The following is an 18,852-nucleotide window of genomic DNA, read 5'->3' on the forward strand; positions in this document are numbered from 1 at the left end:
TATACCTGTTTCACTGGAATATACCTGAGATGTCATGTGTATAATAATGTTTTCATTTTGATCTTTGCTCCATAACAGAAATAAAAACAGCTATGAGGACAAACATGGTGCACTTTATTCACCCTTATTTTTAATATGTAAGTATTATAGAGATGACTTTCCTCCATCACTGACACATCTGTATTGTAACCTGTTTTCTGACTTTTATTTTTATCAGATTGTGTGAAAATGGCCTGATATTGTTTATAAAGAGATCCAAAAAAAAAATAAAAAAAAAATCACAGTCTCGCAGTACCTCCACACTACACGTAATTCTGCTCAAACACAGCGCTCCCACAGAGTCATCGGCCTTCAAGGCCCATGAACTACATTTCTGTTGCTGCTGGTTTCAAACGTAGAACATTTTTAGAGGCTGCTGATTTCATCCTCAATCATTTGTGTACTCCATTTTTAAAAGATGGAAGCCCCACAAACGTAAACGGAGCATGTAAATGAACCATACAGGTTGGTTTTTTTTTGTTTTGTTTTTTTTAAACAGACACTGAGTGAGTCTGTTCCTAAAACCCTTAGTAAGAAGTACTTTCACCTGGTCTGATGTTAATGTGGAAAAGAGCAGGACACCAGCTCAGCTCCCGTACAAAGCGTCCCTGCTTTCCTTTCTATTTCACAAAGAAAAGAAACGATAAATGAAACTCCAGAAACACAAAGGTGCTGTAACATCTGCGTGTCCAGTTTATTAACAAAGATAAAGTCTGGTCCTGGAAGGAGAGTGCTGAAGAAGCACGAGATCATTTTCCACCACAAAACAGAGACAGGACGTGTTGTTTATAGTCGTACACTCCCAGTGTTCCCAATATGTGACGATTATCAGCAACAGTCAGACATAAAAACACCAAAGTCAGCTGTACTTCACAGAGATCATCGTCTGTGTGGAGACGATGTGCGTACTACTCACAGAGAGCTTACAGAGTATTAAAGATCATAAAAGAGAGAATCTTGTTATTACGTCCTAACATGACAAATGTTTCTGAAATGTGTTTGTCACATTTTTCTAAAACCACAACATGAAATAAAGAAAACGAGCGTGACTCGCCGCCGAGCCGTGAAAACACATGAACCACATATTGAGCTCCTGTCACTGGCTCCACTGTTGGACAGAAGAAAGTACGGACCCTTCAGATCGCTGCATGTGGTCAGAGGAAAGACAGAGAGCTGCAGCGTCCAGATCAAACCATCGCTCAGTCTATTCTAATACAAATGTCCTTTTCAAAATATACAAGGATGTGTTCAGAGTTCACAGCTGATTGCATACTGTATAAGCTGGTGAAGAAGTAGCTAGACCGAACATTTGAGCTCACTGGCAGCTCCATGGGAACGAGTGATCTCGGGTCGTGGACACATGATGAGGTGTGACCCTGTGCCTCATCTCGAACGAACGAGGACCATAACCAAGGTAACGACTGGTTTAAGATGGTGTCCAGGGTTAATGACCAAGAAAGCTGCACCTTAAGAATAAATCCACAGAATGTTTTAACAATTAAATTATTTGGTATTCTCAAACTACAGTAAGAACGTTACTCTGTCTGTCACACCTGACTGTACTTGGGAAAAGGAGGAGGTTGTCATTTTTCCGCTACATCCAGCACCAACTCTGAAAACCTGCAACAGTGATGCAGACATGCTGCTACAGGTCAACCTGAAACCACTGCAGGTGAAGAGGACAACATGACTGCCTGGTTACCGTCGAACTTTTGCCAGAAACTTTGGTTCCTGGCATTCATTTAATCTAGCGAAACATGCACAAAGACCGAGGGCACGTTTGATCACCAAGGCAAGCCTCAGCCATGGAGGCCCAAAACCCACTGGACTCAATCAACCCAATGATGATATCGTGCCATACACATAAAGCAGTACGCTGTAGTGTGCATTGCTGTGGTCACCTGCAGGTGGCTCAGATGAGACCCTCATTCTTGACCCTGTATAATGCTGAAATGGAGCAAATCAAAGATCAGGCTGAGATGTAGGAGCCTGTAACACTGAAGCCAAACGTTTACCACTGACGGCTCTGTCAGTTACAGGTGTGTGGGGCCACAGTTTGTGCTTCTACAAAGAACAAGGTCACCGACGCTTTTCTAAGGTCGCTTCATAGGAAGACAGATTGGCCACATAGTTATATAATTAATACACAAGTAAGGCTCATTACATTCAAAACTTCCAGAGTGCATACTTTTCATTGCAATACAACAGGTTTTAATATATGCATGTTTCATCACCACGACTGTTGAAGCTAACGTACGAGGAAAGAAAGCACAAACAAGCCCAAACAAAGGGAAACACAATGGTAGTGTAGTCATGGAAACAACCAACACCAAAGAAACCAAGCTAACTAAACCAACGGCAAACTAAAGCCTGGGGACCAAGGGAAACGAAATTAGATGAAAAGCACGGTACGCAGTGCGTGCAGTACAACTGGAGGTGGTCAAATGTGCTGCAGACAGAAGACAGAGACTGTTTTGTATGAGAAAGTCCAGAGGGCAACACGGACTCCAGACCTGCCGAAGGTGAAGATGATGAGGTATACGAGCCCGCCGGACCCAGCTCATCCTCACATACACAAGCACACACTTAGTCCATCTTCTCCTTGTGAACCAACTTGGGGGCGTCCACAAAGTCTTGGCCATTAAACAGGATGATAGTGGCTGTAATTGCACTTGCAGCCCCCCAGAACATCACATAAGCCAGGGTCTCTGTCCATGTATCACCTGGAAGGCAGACAGCAGACATCAAGTCTCATCATCATCATCATCATCATCAGGAGCTAGGGAGCACTTTTAGGCTGTTACTCTGTAAACAAAGCAGCTGCTAACGAGCTGCTTTCACTACACAACTTTGATCCCTTCGGCCAAGTGTGTGGTTGGATTCTCACCCTGAAATGTTTTGCAGAACAAATTCAAAGCAAAGAATAAAATGATATTAATTATTAACAAATATCAGGAATATTCTTTAAGCTCTCCTTTAAAAGTATGATGCAATTAGTGCAATCTAGAAAAAGAAGACAAAGGAGGCGGCGACGAGACTTTATCCAGACAGAAATGGAACCTGAAGCTCCAGAAGTCTGCTCCATATTTTACATGAAGGCTGTAATTGTTGCTTCAACGTGTAGTTTGGGGACTATTTTTACTAAACAACAGCAACACAAAGCTTGTGAAGCTGTTCTGGTTGAACTTAAAAAGATCTGAGATAAAGTTACCAAAATCCTGAAGATATTCATTTCACAGGAGGCCTGTTTGATATTCATATTACACAGTGGAGGGCTGACAAACACTTTCCTAAACAAGCACGATGGCTAAAACTCTATTTGATAAGAACTGGATGTTGCACCATCAACACTCCTGCATGTTTCAGTGCTGACTGGTTGTGCTTCTTTCCAGTTGTATCGAGACACGTTGGTCCTTTAATAACTTAGAAATCACAAAGGAACTCAGCTTAGAGACTTTGCCAGGCTATTTAAGGTCAGTATCTCTGATAAATCCAAAAGATGGATGTAGCTAGTGTGACGTCACCTGAGTATCATTTTGAAGGCTCATGGTGAGTGTTTACATTGTTGCAAGCAGATGTGACTGAGGCTGACACCAGCATGATGATGGTGTCCTTAGATCATTGGACTTTATCCGTTTACTTAGTCAGGGTGCTGTTTTCCAAAAGAAGTATTTTTGCAACCACGGGCCAGCTGTGGCTCAGGATGTGGACAACCAATCAGAACATGAGCAGCTCAATCTCCAGCAGCCTTTGCCTGCATGTCAAAGTATCCTTGGGCATCCATGGGAGTGCCTCAGTGTCACGTTAGAAGTGAAGGGCTTGTTGTTAAAGTGCTGCGAGTGCTTCAAAACGCCCATGCATTTACCAGAGCACATACATCACCATTAAAATAATGCAAGTTTGGGGCAAGCTGCACGATGATCTGAAAACTACGTCCATCATTTATACCATCTATAGTTAAACCCTGGATTCATCTCTATAGCCTGGGAATTACACCAAGTTCTCAATGAGCTCAGTCACTCATTTCATTTCATACTGAATAAAACAAATGTTCCAGTGGGGGAACTGGATAGTGCTCGTCTATACCAAACTAAACAGGATTAAGGATCAGCAGTTGTACATACCAGCCATGAGAAGACAGACAATGCACATGGAAAATGCCACCAGCATAATGATGGGCAGCTGCAAAAATAAAAACATGAGTTAGTCACAACGTCCTGCTGCTGGTGACGACAGGACACGGTGCTGATAGTACTGACTGTGAGGAACTTCCAGTCCTTTTGCACACGAAGCGGAGTGGGTCCATCCGACTCATCGACAGCAAAGTTACCCAGGAACAGGTCGATGGAGTCCTGAAACCAGCAACAACGCACATGCATAAATCTGAACGTGGCTGCATTACACCTCATTTCTGCAACAAATAAGACCAAAGCAGAGCCAGTGAATGTGGGCTTTATGTGGACCCAGTTGTATTTAAGAAGGCAAGTCTGTCATTAACCAGTGCGACCCTCTATCCATCCAGGGTCACGGGGGGTGGAGCCTATCTCAGCAGTCTCATGGGCGCCGTTACCAGTCTGTCGCAGGGCTAACAGATAACCATTCACACCTATGGGCAACTTAGAGTTTCCAGTTAACCTGTCCCCACTAACTGCATGTCTGTGGACTGTGGGAGGAAGCTGGAGAGAACATGCAAACTCCACACAGAAAGACCTGCTGGAGGAACTGAACTCAGGACCATCCTGCTGTGAGGCAACAGTCATTTATGTGTTTCCATAGAGAACTTTCTGCTCGTCTCCTAAAACTTCGGGTTCAGAGTCAGCGATGTCCCAGATGATGACTTAGACCTTAGACCGTTAATATTCTACACAGAGTCCAAACTTTTTCAGAATCAAGACTAAAACGGTCTGTTGTTCTGACACTAAACTTATTTCTTAAGTGACAAAGTGTGTAATAGTTTTCACACCTGTCTGAATCCATCAGAGAAGTTGTTTTTGTAATAACGGATCATCGAGTTCCAGCCATCCATCAGCAGCCCCCACCTGGTCCGCTTCCCTGTCCTGAAAGAGATGAACTCTAGTTAAACAGCAGTCATCAGAGCAGTATAACCAAGGGCTGAGTACATGTTCGTCAGTGTGGATGCTCCTGTACGGTACCTTGTGAAGTCTGTTTTTAAGGCTCCAGTTCCTGCATACTGTACAGCGCATGCATTGGCATTGTCAGCCCATGCTGGTTAGAGAGCACACACACAAAAACAACATGAGCCTACAGTTTCTACCAATCACACTGCACATGCAGCTGTGCTAACAGAGTATCCTACCGTTCTTGTAGATCTTTTCAAACTCGGCCTGCTCTTCAATGCGCTGCCCCACATTCAGAACCCCCATCCTCTGTGGAGACACATCAACAACACCTGTGTGACTCTTCTAAAACTGCACCTTCCCAAACTGGCCACGTCCACCAGCTTATTTCATTTACATGTACATACCGTCTGCTCTCTACGCTAAAACCATTACAAACCAACGGGGCAGACGTGCGAGCGTAGCACCGTCCTGGCACTGCAGCATTACACCACACAGTACGACTGGCAGCTGTGACCTTAAATACCTGAAGCTGAGACTGCAGCGAGCGTCGAGCCAGCAGGCTCTGGATGACGTTGGTCCTGTCCAGGCAGTCCATGCAGTTACTGCGGAACACGCCTTTCTGCTGGGCCACCGTCTTTCCCTCCGAGTTCACCATGAAGTACCTACACACGCACACGCACGTCGTCACAGTGAACTGCTCGACATTAGCAAAGAGCAGCTGCTCATTTTATTACCCGTATTCCTCTTGTTTGTCAGCAACAGCATCCACTAGGATCTGGAGACGGTCCCACCTCATGTGGCTGCACTCTTTGTGGAAGTCGAAGGCTATGTATCTGTGGACAGAGGAGTGGGTCACACTGTAGATTATAAAGGAGACGACTGGAGGGCAGACTGCTTTAAAAAACAAAACAAAACGAAGACTAAATCTTTGAAAGCTTGTCACAGCACACTGACTGAAAAGGTTTGTAGAACAACTAAAACTGATGTAACACCAGTGTCGTTCTGATTTCTGTAAATAAAAAGATTAATCAATAAAACAATAGTTTATATAAGGCAGCCTCTTCTTATCAAACACTTTTGATGAGGAAGGTCAAACTGCTGAACCTGGTTGATTAAGGTAACGGTGACTCAGTGACCAGTAAAAACACAGGGTGACACTTACTTGAGCATATCATTATTCATGCCAGACACCATCCTAGCAAAGGCCTGCTCCAGTGGCTTCTCTGAGCCCTTCTGATTCACCTGAGCAGGAAGAAGACAAACACAGACTGGTCAGACTGGTCTCCTGAGTGCTTCCATTTACCAGTAAGTGACTAAGGAAAGGAGGACGGCTCACCAGGTTCAGAATCGTTTGCTTCCCATAGATGAGGAGCTGAGAGTCGAAATGCCTCTGGAAGCCGTCCATCTGTACAACGTTTCCATTACGTTAGCATAAGATTTGCATTTCACATGATTGAAACGAACATGCAGACGTGCAGAAAGATCAGCTTACATGATTTGTGGTTTTGCTGATTATAGGTTTGGGTTTGTATCTGAGGTTGGGTCTCTGACTCCAATAAAAGGGCATCGAGCCTCGTGTCTGGTTGTTTCAAAGAAAAAAAAACAAAACAAAAAAAAACAGCTGTGAAATACCATCCCTCCGTTCTCATCAGCTGGTCCTCATCAGGGTCACAGGGGGCGGGACTCTGCCCCAGCCACCATAGGAGGCAGCACAGAGTGTGACGCAGGGCTAACACATCTTAAACCATAAATGATCCTCAATGCAAACAGTAAAAACATCGATGATATGATGAACCCTTAAACTTACCTGCACAAATGAAGCCTTTGCTCCCTCATACAAAACGATCTGCTCACTCTCCACAAAGTTAGCAGCGTGGCCTTCAGAGTCGATGCCTGTGGACACAGACGCCATCAGTCAGCAGTGCCACACTCAGGAGCACCGTCTGCTACTGTACAGTGGAGCATGGTGATACTGCCACACAGCAGTGGACACAGCTTCATTACTATCCGCCGCCCAGTACAGACTGTTACACTGGTGCATGGTCACATTAAGCAAGGAAGCAATTTGAAACAATGAGGTCAGGAGGTATGTGCAAGTAATCCCTATGAGCTGCAAGCCCAGGGTTTAGGCTGGACAAAGGTTTCATTCTTCGTACTGACGGTTTATAAGGAACAGCCAAGCAGCTAACATTAGACAGAGGATGATGCGCCAGTGCTCAGTATATGACAAAGAAGGATTAGTTTGAACTGGTTATGCAAAGCCCCTCTAGGTCACCCAGCGAACAAAATGATGGGTGTGAAAATTAGCAGAACAGGTGCTCTTTAAGAAAAGTCTCAGCTGTCAGCCAAAATGTAACAGCACACTGCACTGAGACGACGCTTCAGTGCCGCGCTCTGAGGTTTTTACCTCTCACGTAGTATCTGACGCCAGCCCGGAAGCAGCTTCTCCTCGATATGAGGATCCACTCAAAGATCTTCCCATTTATACGGCACGGTTTCATGACGATGACTGAACCGGGTCGGTCAAAGAAAAAAAGGCTGCGCTTACGATTTTATGAAGAAAAAAAACTTTCACATTCAGTGCAAAGGATACATCCATGGATGACGGGAAGGGCAAACTTGTGAAGCTATGGAGAGACAGTGAAGGTCAGTAATGAAGCACAACAAGTACAAACACATGCATCAGTGTAAGTGAGGCTCAGGTCACCTCGGGCTGCCCAGCCAGCTCTCTCAGCAGGTTCCCGTTCCACACAAACCTCTGATCAGCCTGGAAATAATCACAAGCATCAACACATGACCAGTGAGAAAGACTTTACATTAATGTTGCATTTAAGTTTGACACAAAGGTCAAATTAAGGATGTGCGATTTAAAAATAAATAACTAAAATACTACTTCGAATACTTTACAGATAAATAAAAACCTCGAGCAATAAATACAACAAAAACCACAAAAGAAAGATTTTATTTTGAGAAATCTTCTTTCAGCTGCTCCCTTTAGGGGTCTCCACGTCTGCCTCCATCTCCTCCTATCCCAGCATGCTCCTGTCACTCCACCCTTCACTGCATCCACGAACCTCCTCTGAGGTCTTCCTCTGTTCCCCCTGCCTGGCAGCTGCATCTTCATCCTCCTTCGTCCGATGTATCCGCCATCACAGCAGGTCGTAAACCTTCCCTTTCACAAACCACCCCGACACTAGACTTCAGCCGCTCCACCCTGCCTGCACTCTGTTCTTCACCTCTCTTGTGCACCACCTGTTGCAGTGGACAGTGTCACAGGTATTTAAACTCGCCTGCCTTCACTACCACTGCTCCTTGCATGTTCACCTCCCCACCTGTCTCACTCACACACTCTGTCATGCTCATTTTATCTCCACCTCACCTGCTCCCTCAAAGCAAATGTCACATCTGTAGAGCTGCGTCTCAGCTTGAAGCTACACTGCTGTCACTGTTTGTTACCTCTCTTATTAACCATAACAGAGCCTTCATATTGTCCACTAGACCAGTTCAAAGTCACCTGTCTGTGTTTACACTGAGTGCATCGGCTGCTAACAGCTATTAAGACGACATGTTTCACCCTCTCAAGCAGACTCATCTCCTGGAAGTCAGGGCTGGTGTTGGCGAGCCGCTGCAGTGTGTGCGTCAAGTCGAAGTCGGTGCAGAAGTAGAAGCCGTCCGTGGTCAGCACATTGTTCAGCATAGAGAGGAAGGTCTTATTCTCCTGAGACTAGACAAGGAAAGGAAAGACACATTTAGATGGCAGGAAAACTCATGACAGGTCACTTTGCTGCATGTCACAAATTCTACATTGTTAGGCGATTCACCAACTGTGTACCAAACGTGACAGTCTGTCAGGTACGGACATTTCAGCTCTCTGTTTTAAAAACAGCATGCACATCTGTCTCTCTTACAGGTCAGGTCATCGAATCAGGCCAGATTAGGCTCTGCTTTAGCCTGACGGCGTACGGGGCGCCTCCAGTTTAGTTTTTCTGAATCGCTGCATCACAGCTGGGCTGATGTCAGCACAGAGCAAAGCCTCAAAACTACTTACTGAAACAAAGAGAGTGTTACTGGCTTACCACCGTCTGTCCCTGTTGCTATTTCTACACTGACTAACAAAGTTTATTTGTGTTGTTTCAAAACAAGATGTCCTATTAAAATGACAAGAAACAAAAGAAACACGGAACATGCTAAATGTTTGCTGCACACGAGCGTACAACGTATACTTTTTAAATATGAATGAGCTTTTCTCTTTTTTCCATAAATGTTTTATTACCACAGCACGTTTGAATTTCCTTTGGGATCAGTGATCCATTCTTACTGACCTGTATCTCAGACAGATGCAGCACTGTCTTCTTATAAGAGATCACGTCAAAGTCCGCAGCCTTCCACACAGCGTGGCCCAGAAGGCTGCCGACATTTCTCTTCCTGGTGATGACAACGAGGTACATCCCTGCGGTGGAAGCAGAAGTGTTTTACTGCACAGGTTCAAAGAGCAGCTCGGACAGCAGTGATGTGTGTGTGTGTGTGTGTGTGTGTGTGTGTGTGTGTGTGTGTGCTACATACCTGCTACCAGGCGGATAGTTCCCATGATGCCACAGATAGGCCTGGTAACTGCAGAGGGAGGAACGTCCTTTTTACCTGTGACAGGAACAGAAGATTTTATTCCTCTGAATTCTCCGTCTTAGTTAAAGTGGCTGACATGGGCCTGTACACACAAGGCTTCAGCTTCACTGCAACATACGAGTACACAGAAGGGCCAGCTGCTTTTGTCTGAAGAGAAAACCTCTTCATCACAAAGAAGTGACGGCCATTCCTGAAGCATCAGAGCCTTTAAATTAAAACAAAGTACACCTGTCCTGGATGCTGCACTCGAGTCACCACCACATACAAGTCCAGAGGGTTGTTCTACAGAGTTGACCTCAACCTTTAGAAGCAGTGTGTGTGTCTGTGTGCAAGTGTGTGTGTGTGTGTGTGTGTCTGTGTGTGTCTGGAGTTTAACTTAATCAGAGAATTGGCAAAGCAAAAGGGAGGCATTCAAAAAACTCCTGTGAAAGTATGAAGACACTTTAAAGGAAACCGTTTCAAAAGCAGGTCTACAGTATAACTGAAAACAAACAGTAATAATGTCGTCTGCTGGTGCCACTCCCACACGTGGGATCACCCTCACGCTCCAATGTCGCCTCATTCTCGACGTATCACACTGATAAACCTGCGCGTCCAACAGTACTCAGTAACGTACAGCTCAGGGGCAAAAAAAGAAAAGCACGGAGCTCAAGTGAAGAAGTGACCAACCCAACAATGTCATGTAATATTCATTTGAATTATTTTCCTGCTTTCACTAATCGTTCACTTTCATGTGTGTTTGTGCTCATATAACAAAACTAATTTACCTTTAAACTGTCCTGTGGAGAAACATTAAAATACAACTGGAAAGAAGAACGAGTGCCATTTGTCATAGGGAGTGGACAGGTGGGGGGACAGGGACAGGTGGGGGGAACAGGGACAGGTGAGCAGGGACACGCTTGGACCCGGATGATTAAACAACAACCATCTGGAGAGCCAAGATGGCAAAAACCTCCAGTGCTCATTTGTGTTAGAGTCAAATTGTTAAATGTTGCCATTATTGTACTTAAATTTGTAAGTCTTAGTTCAAACTGTATGATCAAAGACATTCCTTTGTTTCTGACCCCTCCCCAGCCTGTTGAATGGTGGGGGAGGCTGTAGTGTTTTATTACAGGCACATCCTATGTGAGGGTTCTGTTTTCTTGTTTAGTAACTTCCTGCCTTTATGACCCTTTTGGTGATCAGGAGGTCACACAAACGCACCCCCAAACACAAACACACACTCACGTGCACACACACACACACACCTAGTGCCTGACACCATGGGGGGGGGGGGGGGGGGGGGGGTTTACAATGGGTGTTTGTGTAAACTGTGTGTCACAGAAATAAAAGGCTGCAGGAGAAGCTGGTTCTCCGAAGTGGTCTGACACTGAGGGCAGAAGGGCTGCTCTGAGATCCATCCCTTGCTAACATGTGAAAAACCGGTTGAGCTGTTCGTCTCGCTTCGTTAACGGGAATAAGTTTCTAAACCAGCGGGGCCTGTGGAAGCGCAGACCCAACAATTTGGTTCAGTGCTCGGTAATTTAGCACGAACTATCTTCAGCACTCTGATAATACAGAATATTTAATCGTCTCCACTCTGAAGTCTTATCTAGAAAAAGACGATTTGAGCTTGAACCAGATGTTAGACGAGCCGGAGCAGAGTCACGAATGTTTGTGGACAGCAGCGTGGTTGTAGTATTCAGGAATCAACTCAAAGTTTGTCTGTGCATTTCCACTTTCACCTGCCGTCCTGCTTCAAACTGAGAGAACAGAGTTCTGGAAAATCCTGGAATCATTAGTTGAACTTTTCAACACAGTACACAGTGGGAGCGTGCACACTGTGAAAATCCACGTTTACTATTCCTTCTGCACTGATACGATCCATGTTCAGGCCAACAGGCTCTGACCAGGTTTATCTTAAGTCCTCAGGTGTACCTGATTTAGCTCGAGGCTTCACTCACGAGAGGAGATACAGAACTCCAAACTAGGACAAATCTGAGATGACTTTGATCCATGACCAAGAAGGACAATTCAGTTTAGACTGGAACTAATCCTGCACGGGAAACCAGGCCATGATGTTTAAATGGATCCAGTTTAAAGTTTCAGAGCAGAAATAAACAACAGCACTGAGAGCTCAACTCAAGTGGTTATATAATTATATTCAATCCAAATTCAAATGTTTACTTAACTGCTCTGTGTGCTAATCTCTGATGCTTTGTAACTTTGTTGCATTTTACTGTTAATTTACTGAAAACTGATAACCGTTTTTGTTGAGCCAGCTAAAGCAAAGAAAGCCCAGCTGTGTTGAACTTGCTTCATAGTATAAATGAATGCTAAATGCAAACAATTAAAAAGCATATCTAAACATCCATAATGAAAACATCAGACGAGAGTTTGGAATGTTGGAAAGGCAAAAACATAAAAACCCCAAAAGCAGCTTATTTAACATAATCTGCAAAAATGTGCAGCACAGTCTTGTTTTTATGGGATAAAACATCATGACATGTAATGCAGTTAGACAGGTCTTTACTAGTTTTAACATCACCTTGTTTCCTTTATCTTCCCATATGGGGACGACTAAGATGGACAGATCGCACAGAGTGTGTCAAAAGAGTTCATCTTATCCAGTAGACTGTCTACTTCCTCTGAGGACAGGCTCAGGAGTGTGACTGAGCTTAGCTTGGACAGCAGTCCTGATGTAGACATGCATACACACACAGGGCAGTAAGGCTCACAGTGGACCGTCTAAGCCTCTTATATCCCTGTAACAGTGACATGTAGTTACTGCATGCAGGCTAACACTCTTGAATTGTGTAAATCAGGGGTCTGTTGTAAACATTTTCATGTATATCATGTGTCAGGCCACCTAGTTTGTTATTCTCATACAGTCTGAGAATGTCAGAAAGTTCTTTAGATGTGATTAGCTAACAAAGTCCAAACCGAGGCACATCTCAACGACAGTGTCCGGTCTTTGGATCATAAGCGATGCTCAGCACTTTCAAACACAGCCTACCTGTGAGGGTCATCTCGTTCGAGACCCTGTCGATTGCCAGCACAGCATCGGCACCCTCATCGCAGGCCTCGATGAAGAACTTCTCAGGGGTCGTGTGCCTGGGAGAGCGAAACGGGAGGAAAGAGGAAATTTTCAGTCACACATGAAAATATAGCCAGGAGGTGTTTAGTCAACAAATAATGTCAATTATTTGACAGCATGAACTGTTAATGCTGATTATATTCAAACAATCACTCAACTACAACCAAAGATCAGTGAAATGTTAAAAACAACCCCTTTGGTCCTTTATTGCTAGTTTTCTTTGTCACGTGTCCCTGGAAACACAATATTTCTGCCTTTGTCAGCTGAAAACAAACAACTTGTCTGAAGTCATCTTTCACTCTGCAAAGCTCCGATGCTCGTTTTTTGTGACGGACACTTTCCCACTTGTCATTAATTAAATAATGACAAACACGCTGGCAGAGGAACTCCAGCCATCTTCCTCTTAAACAAAAGCTCAACTGTTAACAAAACCTACGATGCCAGGAGCACGATGTTGTGGTAAACCAGTATTAAATACAAATATCCAAACTAAATATTTATTTCACGCTGTGTATTAGGAAATGTTTCAGTGAACTTTCTAAATGTAGCAAATTGAGGCTTTTATTTAAAGTCAAAGCGCAGACTGTCAGCACCCACACGAAGAGCACATCTGTAGTCTCATGTTTGCTTAGTGAGCCCAGGTAGCCTCCAGAGCAGCACACAGGCTCAGACTGGACGCTGCTCTAAACACAGCATATCTACATCTACACACATTTAAGAAAGTTTCAGGGTCACTTAATGCTGCCATAAGCAGAGATATGCTTTGTGATTGACAGTCAGTGTAAAACCGAGAACAAAGAGAACAAAAGAGACCAAATAAGGTCCCACAGCCAGGAGCCACAGCGTGGACAACAGGCAAGTGTGGATCAGGACATGTTTGATCTGTAGTCCTTAAAAACTATGCCATCAAAAGCACAATAAGACACACACACAATAATCAGGTGGTGAACGTGACCCCCATGGTGGAAAACACAGAAAATAGACAGAGTACTGTTTAACTGTGGGGGTGTGTACTCTGACCCCACACCACAGCGTGGACCAAACAGGGAACGAGTTTTCAAACAGTTTTGTTCTGTAACTTTTTCATTTGTCAGTGTTAGAACGACCAGTCGTGTGTGAGTAACACATGACTGTAGACTGGTCTAAATCACACTTCTAGGCCCACAGTGCTGGGATGCATCAGGTTAAGGTGTACCCAACACCATCTTTGTACACAGAGGCACCTTAAACACGTGGGGCCCCAAATTCTCCAGTGTTAAATGAAAAACTGCCATTATTGTCAATAATAACTGGACAATTATTTACAAATTACCAAGAAATGTTAGGTCTTTACTTTATTTGAAAAGATGCTTTGTCAAAAGTTTTTGTTTGTTTGGCATTTCCCCCAGTTAGATTATGCCAGTGCTCACTGTACATTCAATGGTCCAAACTCAGAGGGTCCATTTCTAACGTGTATGACATAGTGCAGAGGTATGCCTTATTACAAGCTCCGTGTTGGGAAAGGCTGAGGAACACCCAACACCTTCACTCATGTAAGTAAAACACGCTGCAGGTAGAGGCAGGACCGGTAGGGCTGGGAACTTTAAATAAAGGGCATGATCGAGGGTGTGCCGGGGCTGAGCTGTCAGTTACCGCACAGCTAACGTCACATGTCCGCGTTTATCAGTGTTAGGCTCACTTACAGCTGAGTGACATTCACAAGTAAATATAAAACCTGCACGTCTAAAAACGCGTCGAGGAGGTGCCAGCCGTGGAGTGCCATTAAAGGCGGAGGGGGCAGCTGTGCAGCAGCTCGTTGGGTGAATGAAGCCTCCCTGAACAACAAAGGCGGCCGTCGGCGCTCTCACCCACGGCCACACTCGCTGCTGCGGCTCCACACAGCGACACTGGCTAAGTGTTCATTATGAATGAGCGTGGAGAGAAACTTGGCTGGTTCCTGCTCCGCCGGCCGAGCCTGTCAGCAAACTTCAGCCGCTGTGTCATCTACCCCACCAGCACCGCTGAGCCCCCGCAGCTGCTTCACCTCTCACGGACAGCCACTCGTCTTATGTGTCTTTAACCGGAGCTGTGAGCAGAAGAGCCGCAGACAGAAACACTACGCTGTTCCGTATGAACACTACTTACAGATTGTATCTCTCGTAGCAAGTCGCCATCTTCGCTCCTTCTACCCGACCTCAGTGACGACAGCAATGCGAGGACCTGCAGGCGTTGCCAGATACGAGGTGTAAAAAACAGAGCAGGCGCGGGGCCTGAAGTGCACGTTTTTCCTGCCAAGCCCAGTGAACCTGGCACCCTGAGACAGACGTGGTGATGGGTGGTACTTGTAGTTTAATCCGATTCGGTCGCTGCAACTGTCACTGGCTGCGTGAACAATAGCGCAGCCGCACGTCACATGGTTAAGGGTTAGTCGGACTTTTACACCTGAGAGTCTTTTTTTCTTCTGTAAAAGTCTGCATTATGGACTACATGAATAACTTGTTTCTACTTCACGGTTTAGATTTAAGTGCAGACAGCTGAATACACAACTACACACAATCCATGGCTCAAACTTCCTGTTTCTAACTTAATTCTTAGTGTGTGGGTATCAGATGAAATCACAGTGTCACTGTAGTTTGCCATTTTCATTAAGAAAAATAGGTTTGGTGCAGCAGGCCATCTGACCTCCTCCTTTCACCAGTAAAGCTCTTTCACGGAGCTTTATTGGTGGCCTAAGAAGTTCGCTTATAATGAACATCTCGCCTTTTACACATTATTGACTTTACAATGAAATCAGATAGAACTTATCTGAAGGAGTAGGAGGTGGAAAAAAGCTGCACCCGGCGTGGACTAACCCACCCATCGTGATTATTTATTTGTTCGTTTTTAAGTTTATTTATTTCGTGTGTGTGTGTGTGTGTGTGTGTGTGTGTGTGTGTGTGTGTGTGTGTGTGTGTGAGAGAGAGAGAGAGAGAGAGAGAGAGAGAGAGAGGGAGAGAGAGAGGTTTGGTGTATTGTTTTAATATCGTTGCTCTCTTGTGTATGGTATTTTAAATATATCGTATCTGTGTATCATAGCTTGTTTACACAAACTGACAGCGTTATGAAGTGTTCACATTTTCTTTGGGGCCTGACTTCCAAACAGGCATTATTCAGGCCAAAACAGGCATTTTTCGGGCCACCAAAAGTCCGGTAGCGGTGAAGGACCCGGATATATAAGCCCTGGGCGCGCTCGTGCTCAGCCTTTGGGTCCTGGCTGTGGAAGAAGAAGGAATTGATGTACAAGGCTTTAGCATTTACACAGATTAACGCTCTGAATTGATAATGGAGGGTTTATTTGGAGAGCTCTGTGGTCAGAGTCATGCTGCAGAGCGCGAGGGACGAGCGGCACGTGATCCGCGGGTCAGGTGCTCAGCACGTGGCCAGGAGCTTGGCCTCGTTGCGGTCCTGTTCGTCTCTGTGCAGAAAAAGTGGGGTTAGGTAGTGAATCTGCAGAGCCTACCTCCGGAGAAGCTGTTCGGGGAAGAGTGTGAGTATTACATCAAAGGTTCTGTTTTCGGTGACGATTTTAATTTAAATTACTAGTAGGAATGAGTAATCTTCCATTATTAAACGGATACTTTACCGTAGTTTTATGCTGGAGTAAAGCGTTATAAAATCGGGCAGTATTAAAATGCTAAACTGTCCAGCTAACAGCTGATGGCCGCATCGACACAACGTGGTGCAATGCAGGTGAAATATGCGTTTTTTCCTTCTAAATTGTAATCAGTGCAAATGTGTAGCAGTTAACTGGGGTGTGATAATACCATTTTACAAAGCAAGCAAATTAGAGCAGTACATAGTAATTCTGCTGGTGAGATGCGGTTACCTGCCCTAGCACAGTGAAGCTGTTATATTTAAAAATGGATTAAAGCCCTGGAAATAAATATTGTAGGGATCAGAGGCCTTGCTGTGAAGATAAGATAACCTTTATTAGTCCCACACGTGGGAAATTTGTTTTGTCACAGCAGGAAGTGGACAGTGCAAAAGTTATGAAGCAAAAATTAGAATAAAATAAGAATAAATACGGTACACAACTGTAGAGAATAAAATAAAATACTATATACAGTAGAATAAAATATACAATAAGATAAAAATAGAATACAAATGCTATATACAACTCAGTAAAGATACAACGATGAAGTAGATCTTTCTGAAGATGGACTACGACTCTAAAGGGAACGTTTACCATATAAAAACTTCACTGACTGGAAATTGTGTCTTCTGCTTTCCAGAAAGCTGCAAAGAGCAGATGCAGAACAGTGTGGAGTCTGCAGCTGCGAGCTGATGGTGAGTGTTAGAAAGATCCTCTAATGTGATGGAGAAAGTAGTATGCTGATATGATGATTCATAAGACTAGAGTCTCTGAATACACAATGAAGCTCTTTCACAGTGCACTGAACAGCATTTTACTTCTTAAAATGTGAATGCTACAATCAGAGCTAGTTCTAAACCTCTCCTTTGTACTCTGCAGGCACCTCAGCATGGTCTTTCTGCTGGACATAGCTCTTCTGGGTAAGCCTGGTCTCTAAACATTGTTCTGTGCCTTAATGTGGGATGATGATTGCATAGACTAGAGTCTCTGAGAAGCATGAAGTTGTTTTCACAGTGCACTGACCACAAAACCCACAGCAGCCCATTTACTGCACATTACACAGACATTAAATCATGGCTGGGCTTTCTTCAAATCTGTCCAACAAAGAGAACACACTTAAAGCTTGTTTCATTGCTTTGAGTAAAGGTAGTCATACTCAAGTATGCACTTGATTAACGGTCTCCAAACTTTAGCACATGTAAAACATAAAAACACATTTACCATTTTAATACTTCAGATGTTTGAAACAAAAGTGTCCCAGTCATCTGGGACCTTACTGATAGTTTCTCATAGGGAGAAGTTGTACAGTCATGTAACAAGTCTGAAGTGTTTGCAGTAAATGGGTAAAGCATCCATATACATGGTTTCCCTGAATGTGTTCACTGGTATAAGTTAGGTGCTAATGGTGCTTTCTTTTGTCTTGTAGCTCGTCTGCACACAGCTGGTCTCTCCATGTCTGTAAGTAAGAAACGTGTTCATTTTGGGGTGTTACCATTCATCACCTCTGTGACCATACTTCATCATGAACAGATTATACTAAGATATCAGAGCTAAGCCTGTGTATTCAAATTATCCAGGCTTGTTGAAATGGAGCTGCTGTTTTCTCTGAGTCTGGTCGATGATGATTCAGTTATTCGGTTCTACTGATGTTAACTGAAGTCTACTCGCAGCGCACTGAGACACTCAGACTGGAGCGTTTGCTGAATATATGGATGAGAAAGAGCTTGTGATTTCATCACTGTTATCTTGTCAGGCATGACTGTAGCAGCCCCAGCTGGATGACCTTCATGAACATAAAGCAGGTTGGTGTGAGTAGGTGGATTATTCAAATGATCATTGCTGCAGTATGAGATACAGTGTGTGTGCTGTAAGTTGGAGATGTACTATACTCTGTGTGACAATGAGTTCCCCCACCCCCTTAAATGTCTCAACTCTGTCCTTTGACAGGTGTGTAACTGCAGAGGTGGCACTCCCAACACTGAAGATCCTAGTCTGTCATCTGATGGAAGCATCAAGCCGGAGCAGTGCACATCTTCCATTGCTTTAAGCAACTTGTCTTCATCTGTGTGAATGTTGAACTTTTTTTTTTAAACCACTGTATTTAAGGACAATAAAGGTTGACCACACACGACCAATGGCTATTTTCTTCAGTGGGTTGATCACAGTAAACTCAGAGCAGTGTGCTTTGGAAGCTAATCTCAGTGGGTGACAGTTTTGCCATAAGTTCTTATCCTGCACTGATCAGATGGTTGTAACTGTATAATCCCCAAGCAGCTTTTGGGTTTACTGTCTCTTACACATCAGTGCAACATCATTCTACTTATATAAATGTGTGAAACTTTACTGATGGGTGACTGTGAATACTGTATTCTTAAAGTGCTGCACATGGCTAAACTGGAATTAAATGTTAGTGATGTGGCAAA

General features: G+C 44.2%; 1 protein-coding gene, 1 long non-coding RNA gene and 1 other non-coding gene across 3 annotated transcripts; 2 read left to right on the top strand and 1 right to left on the bottom strand.

Moving 5' to 3' along the window:
- Window positions 1–709: 709 nt before the first annotated feature.
- On the bottom strand, window positions 710–15,315 carry sacm1la (SAC1 like phosphatidylinositide phosphatase a). The gene is made up of 20 exons (XM_065471524.1): window positions 14,944–15,315; window positions 12,739–12,836; window positions 9,684–9,758; window positions 9,443–9,570; window positions 8,695–8,844; window positions 7,828–7,887; window positions 7,714–7,747; window positions 7,528–7,629; window positions 6,928–7,013; window positions 6,613–6,699; window positions 6,457–6,525; window positions 6,283–6,362; window positions 5,855–5,953; window positions 5,644–5,782; window positions 5,357–5,426; window positions 5,193–5,265; window positions 5,003–5,096; window positions 4,299–4,391; window positions 4,164–4,221; window positions 710–2,762 (listed from the first exon to the last, which is right to left on the bottom strand). The coding sequence occupies exons 1-20, from the start codon at window positions 14,970–14,972 to the stop codon at window positions 2,626–2,628; spliced, it is 1,761 nt and encodes a 586-aa protein (XP_065327596.1). The 5' UTR covers window positions 14,973–15,315; the 3' UTR covers window positions 710–2,625.
- A 645-nt stretch (window positions 15,316–15,960) lies between these two features.
- LOC135933348 (uncharacterized) lies at window positions 15,961–18,560 on the top strand. The gene is made up of 6 exons (XR_010573728.1): window positions 15,961–16,324; window positions 17,070–17,124; window positions 17,309–17,349; window positions 17,856–17,887; window positions 18,183–18,231; window positions 18,377–18,560. It is a non-coding gene; the product is annotated as an uncharacterized LOC135933348 (long non-coding RNA).
- LOC135933363 (small nucleolar RNA SNORD52) lies at window positions 17,388–17,454 on the top strand. The gene has a single exon (XR_010573735.1). It is a non-coding gene; the product is annotated as a small nucleolar RNA SNORD52 (small nucleolar RNA).
- Window positions 18,561–18,852: the final 292 nt, after the last annotated feature.

This window comes from Pelmatolapia mariae, linkage group LG22, assembly GCF_036321145.2.
Source record: "Pelmatolapia mariae isolate MD_Pm_ZW linkage group LG22, Pm_UMD_F_2, whole genome shotgun sequence".
NCBI classification, from domain to species: Eukaryota; Metazoa; Chordata; class Actinopteri; order Cichliformes; family Cichlidae; genus Pelmatolapia; species Pelmatolapia mariae.

What these genes read in the sequence shown, in the direction of transcription:
- sacm1la (XM_065471524.1), bottom strand. Translation starts at nt 14,972, where the DNA reads ATGGCGACTTGCTACGAGAGATACAATCT. An exon ending in TGCTACGAGAGATACAATCT is followed by an intron (nt 12,837 to 14,943) that starts GTAAGTAGTGTT and finishes TCGCTCTCCCAG; the next exon opens with GCACACGACCCCTGAGAAGT. An exon ending in TGTCTGTCTTCTCATGGCTG is followed by an intron (nt 2,763 to 4,163) that starts GTATGTACAACT and finishes TCTGCCTTCCAG; the next exon opens with GTGATACATGGACAGAGACC.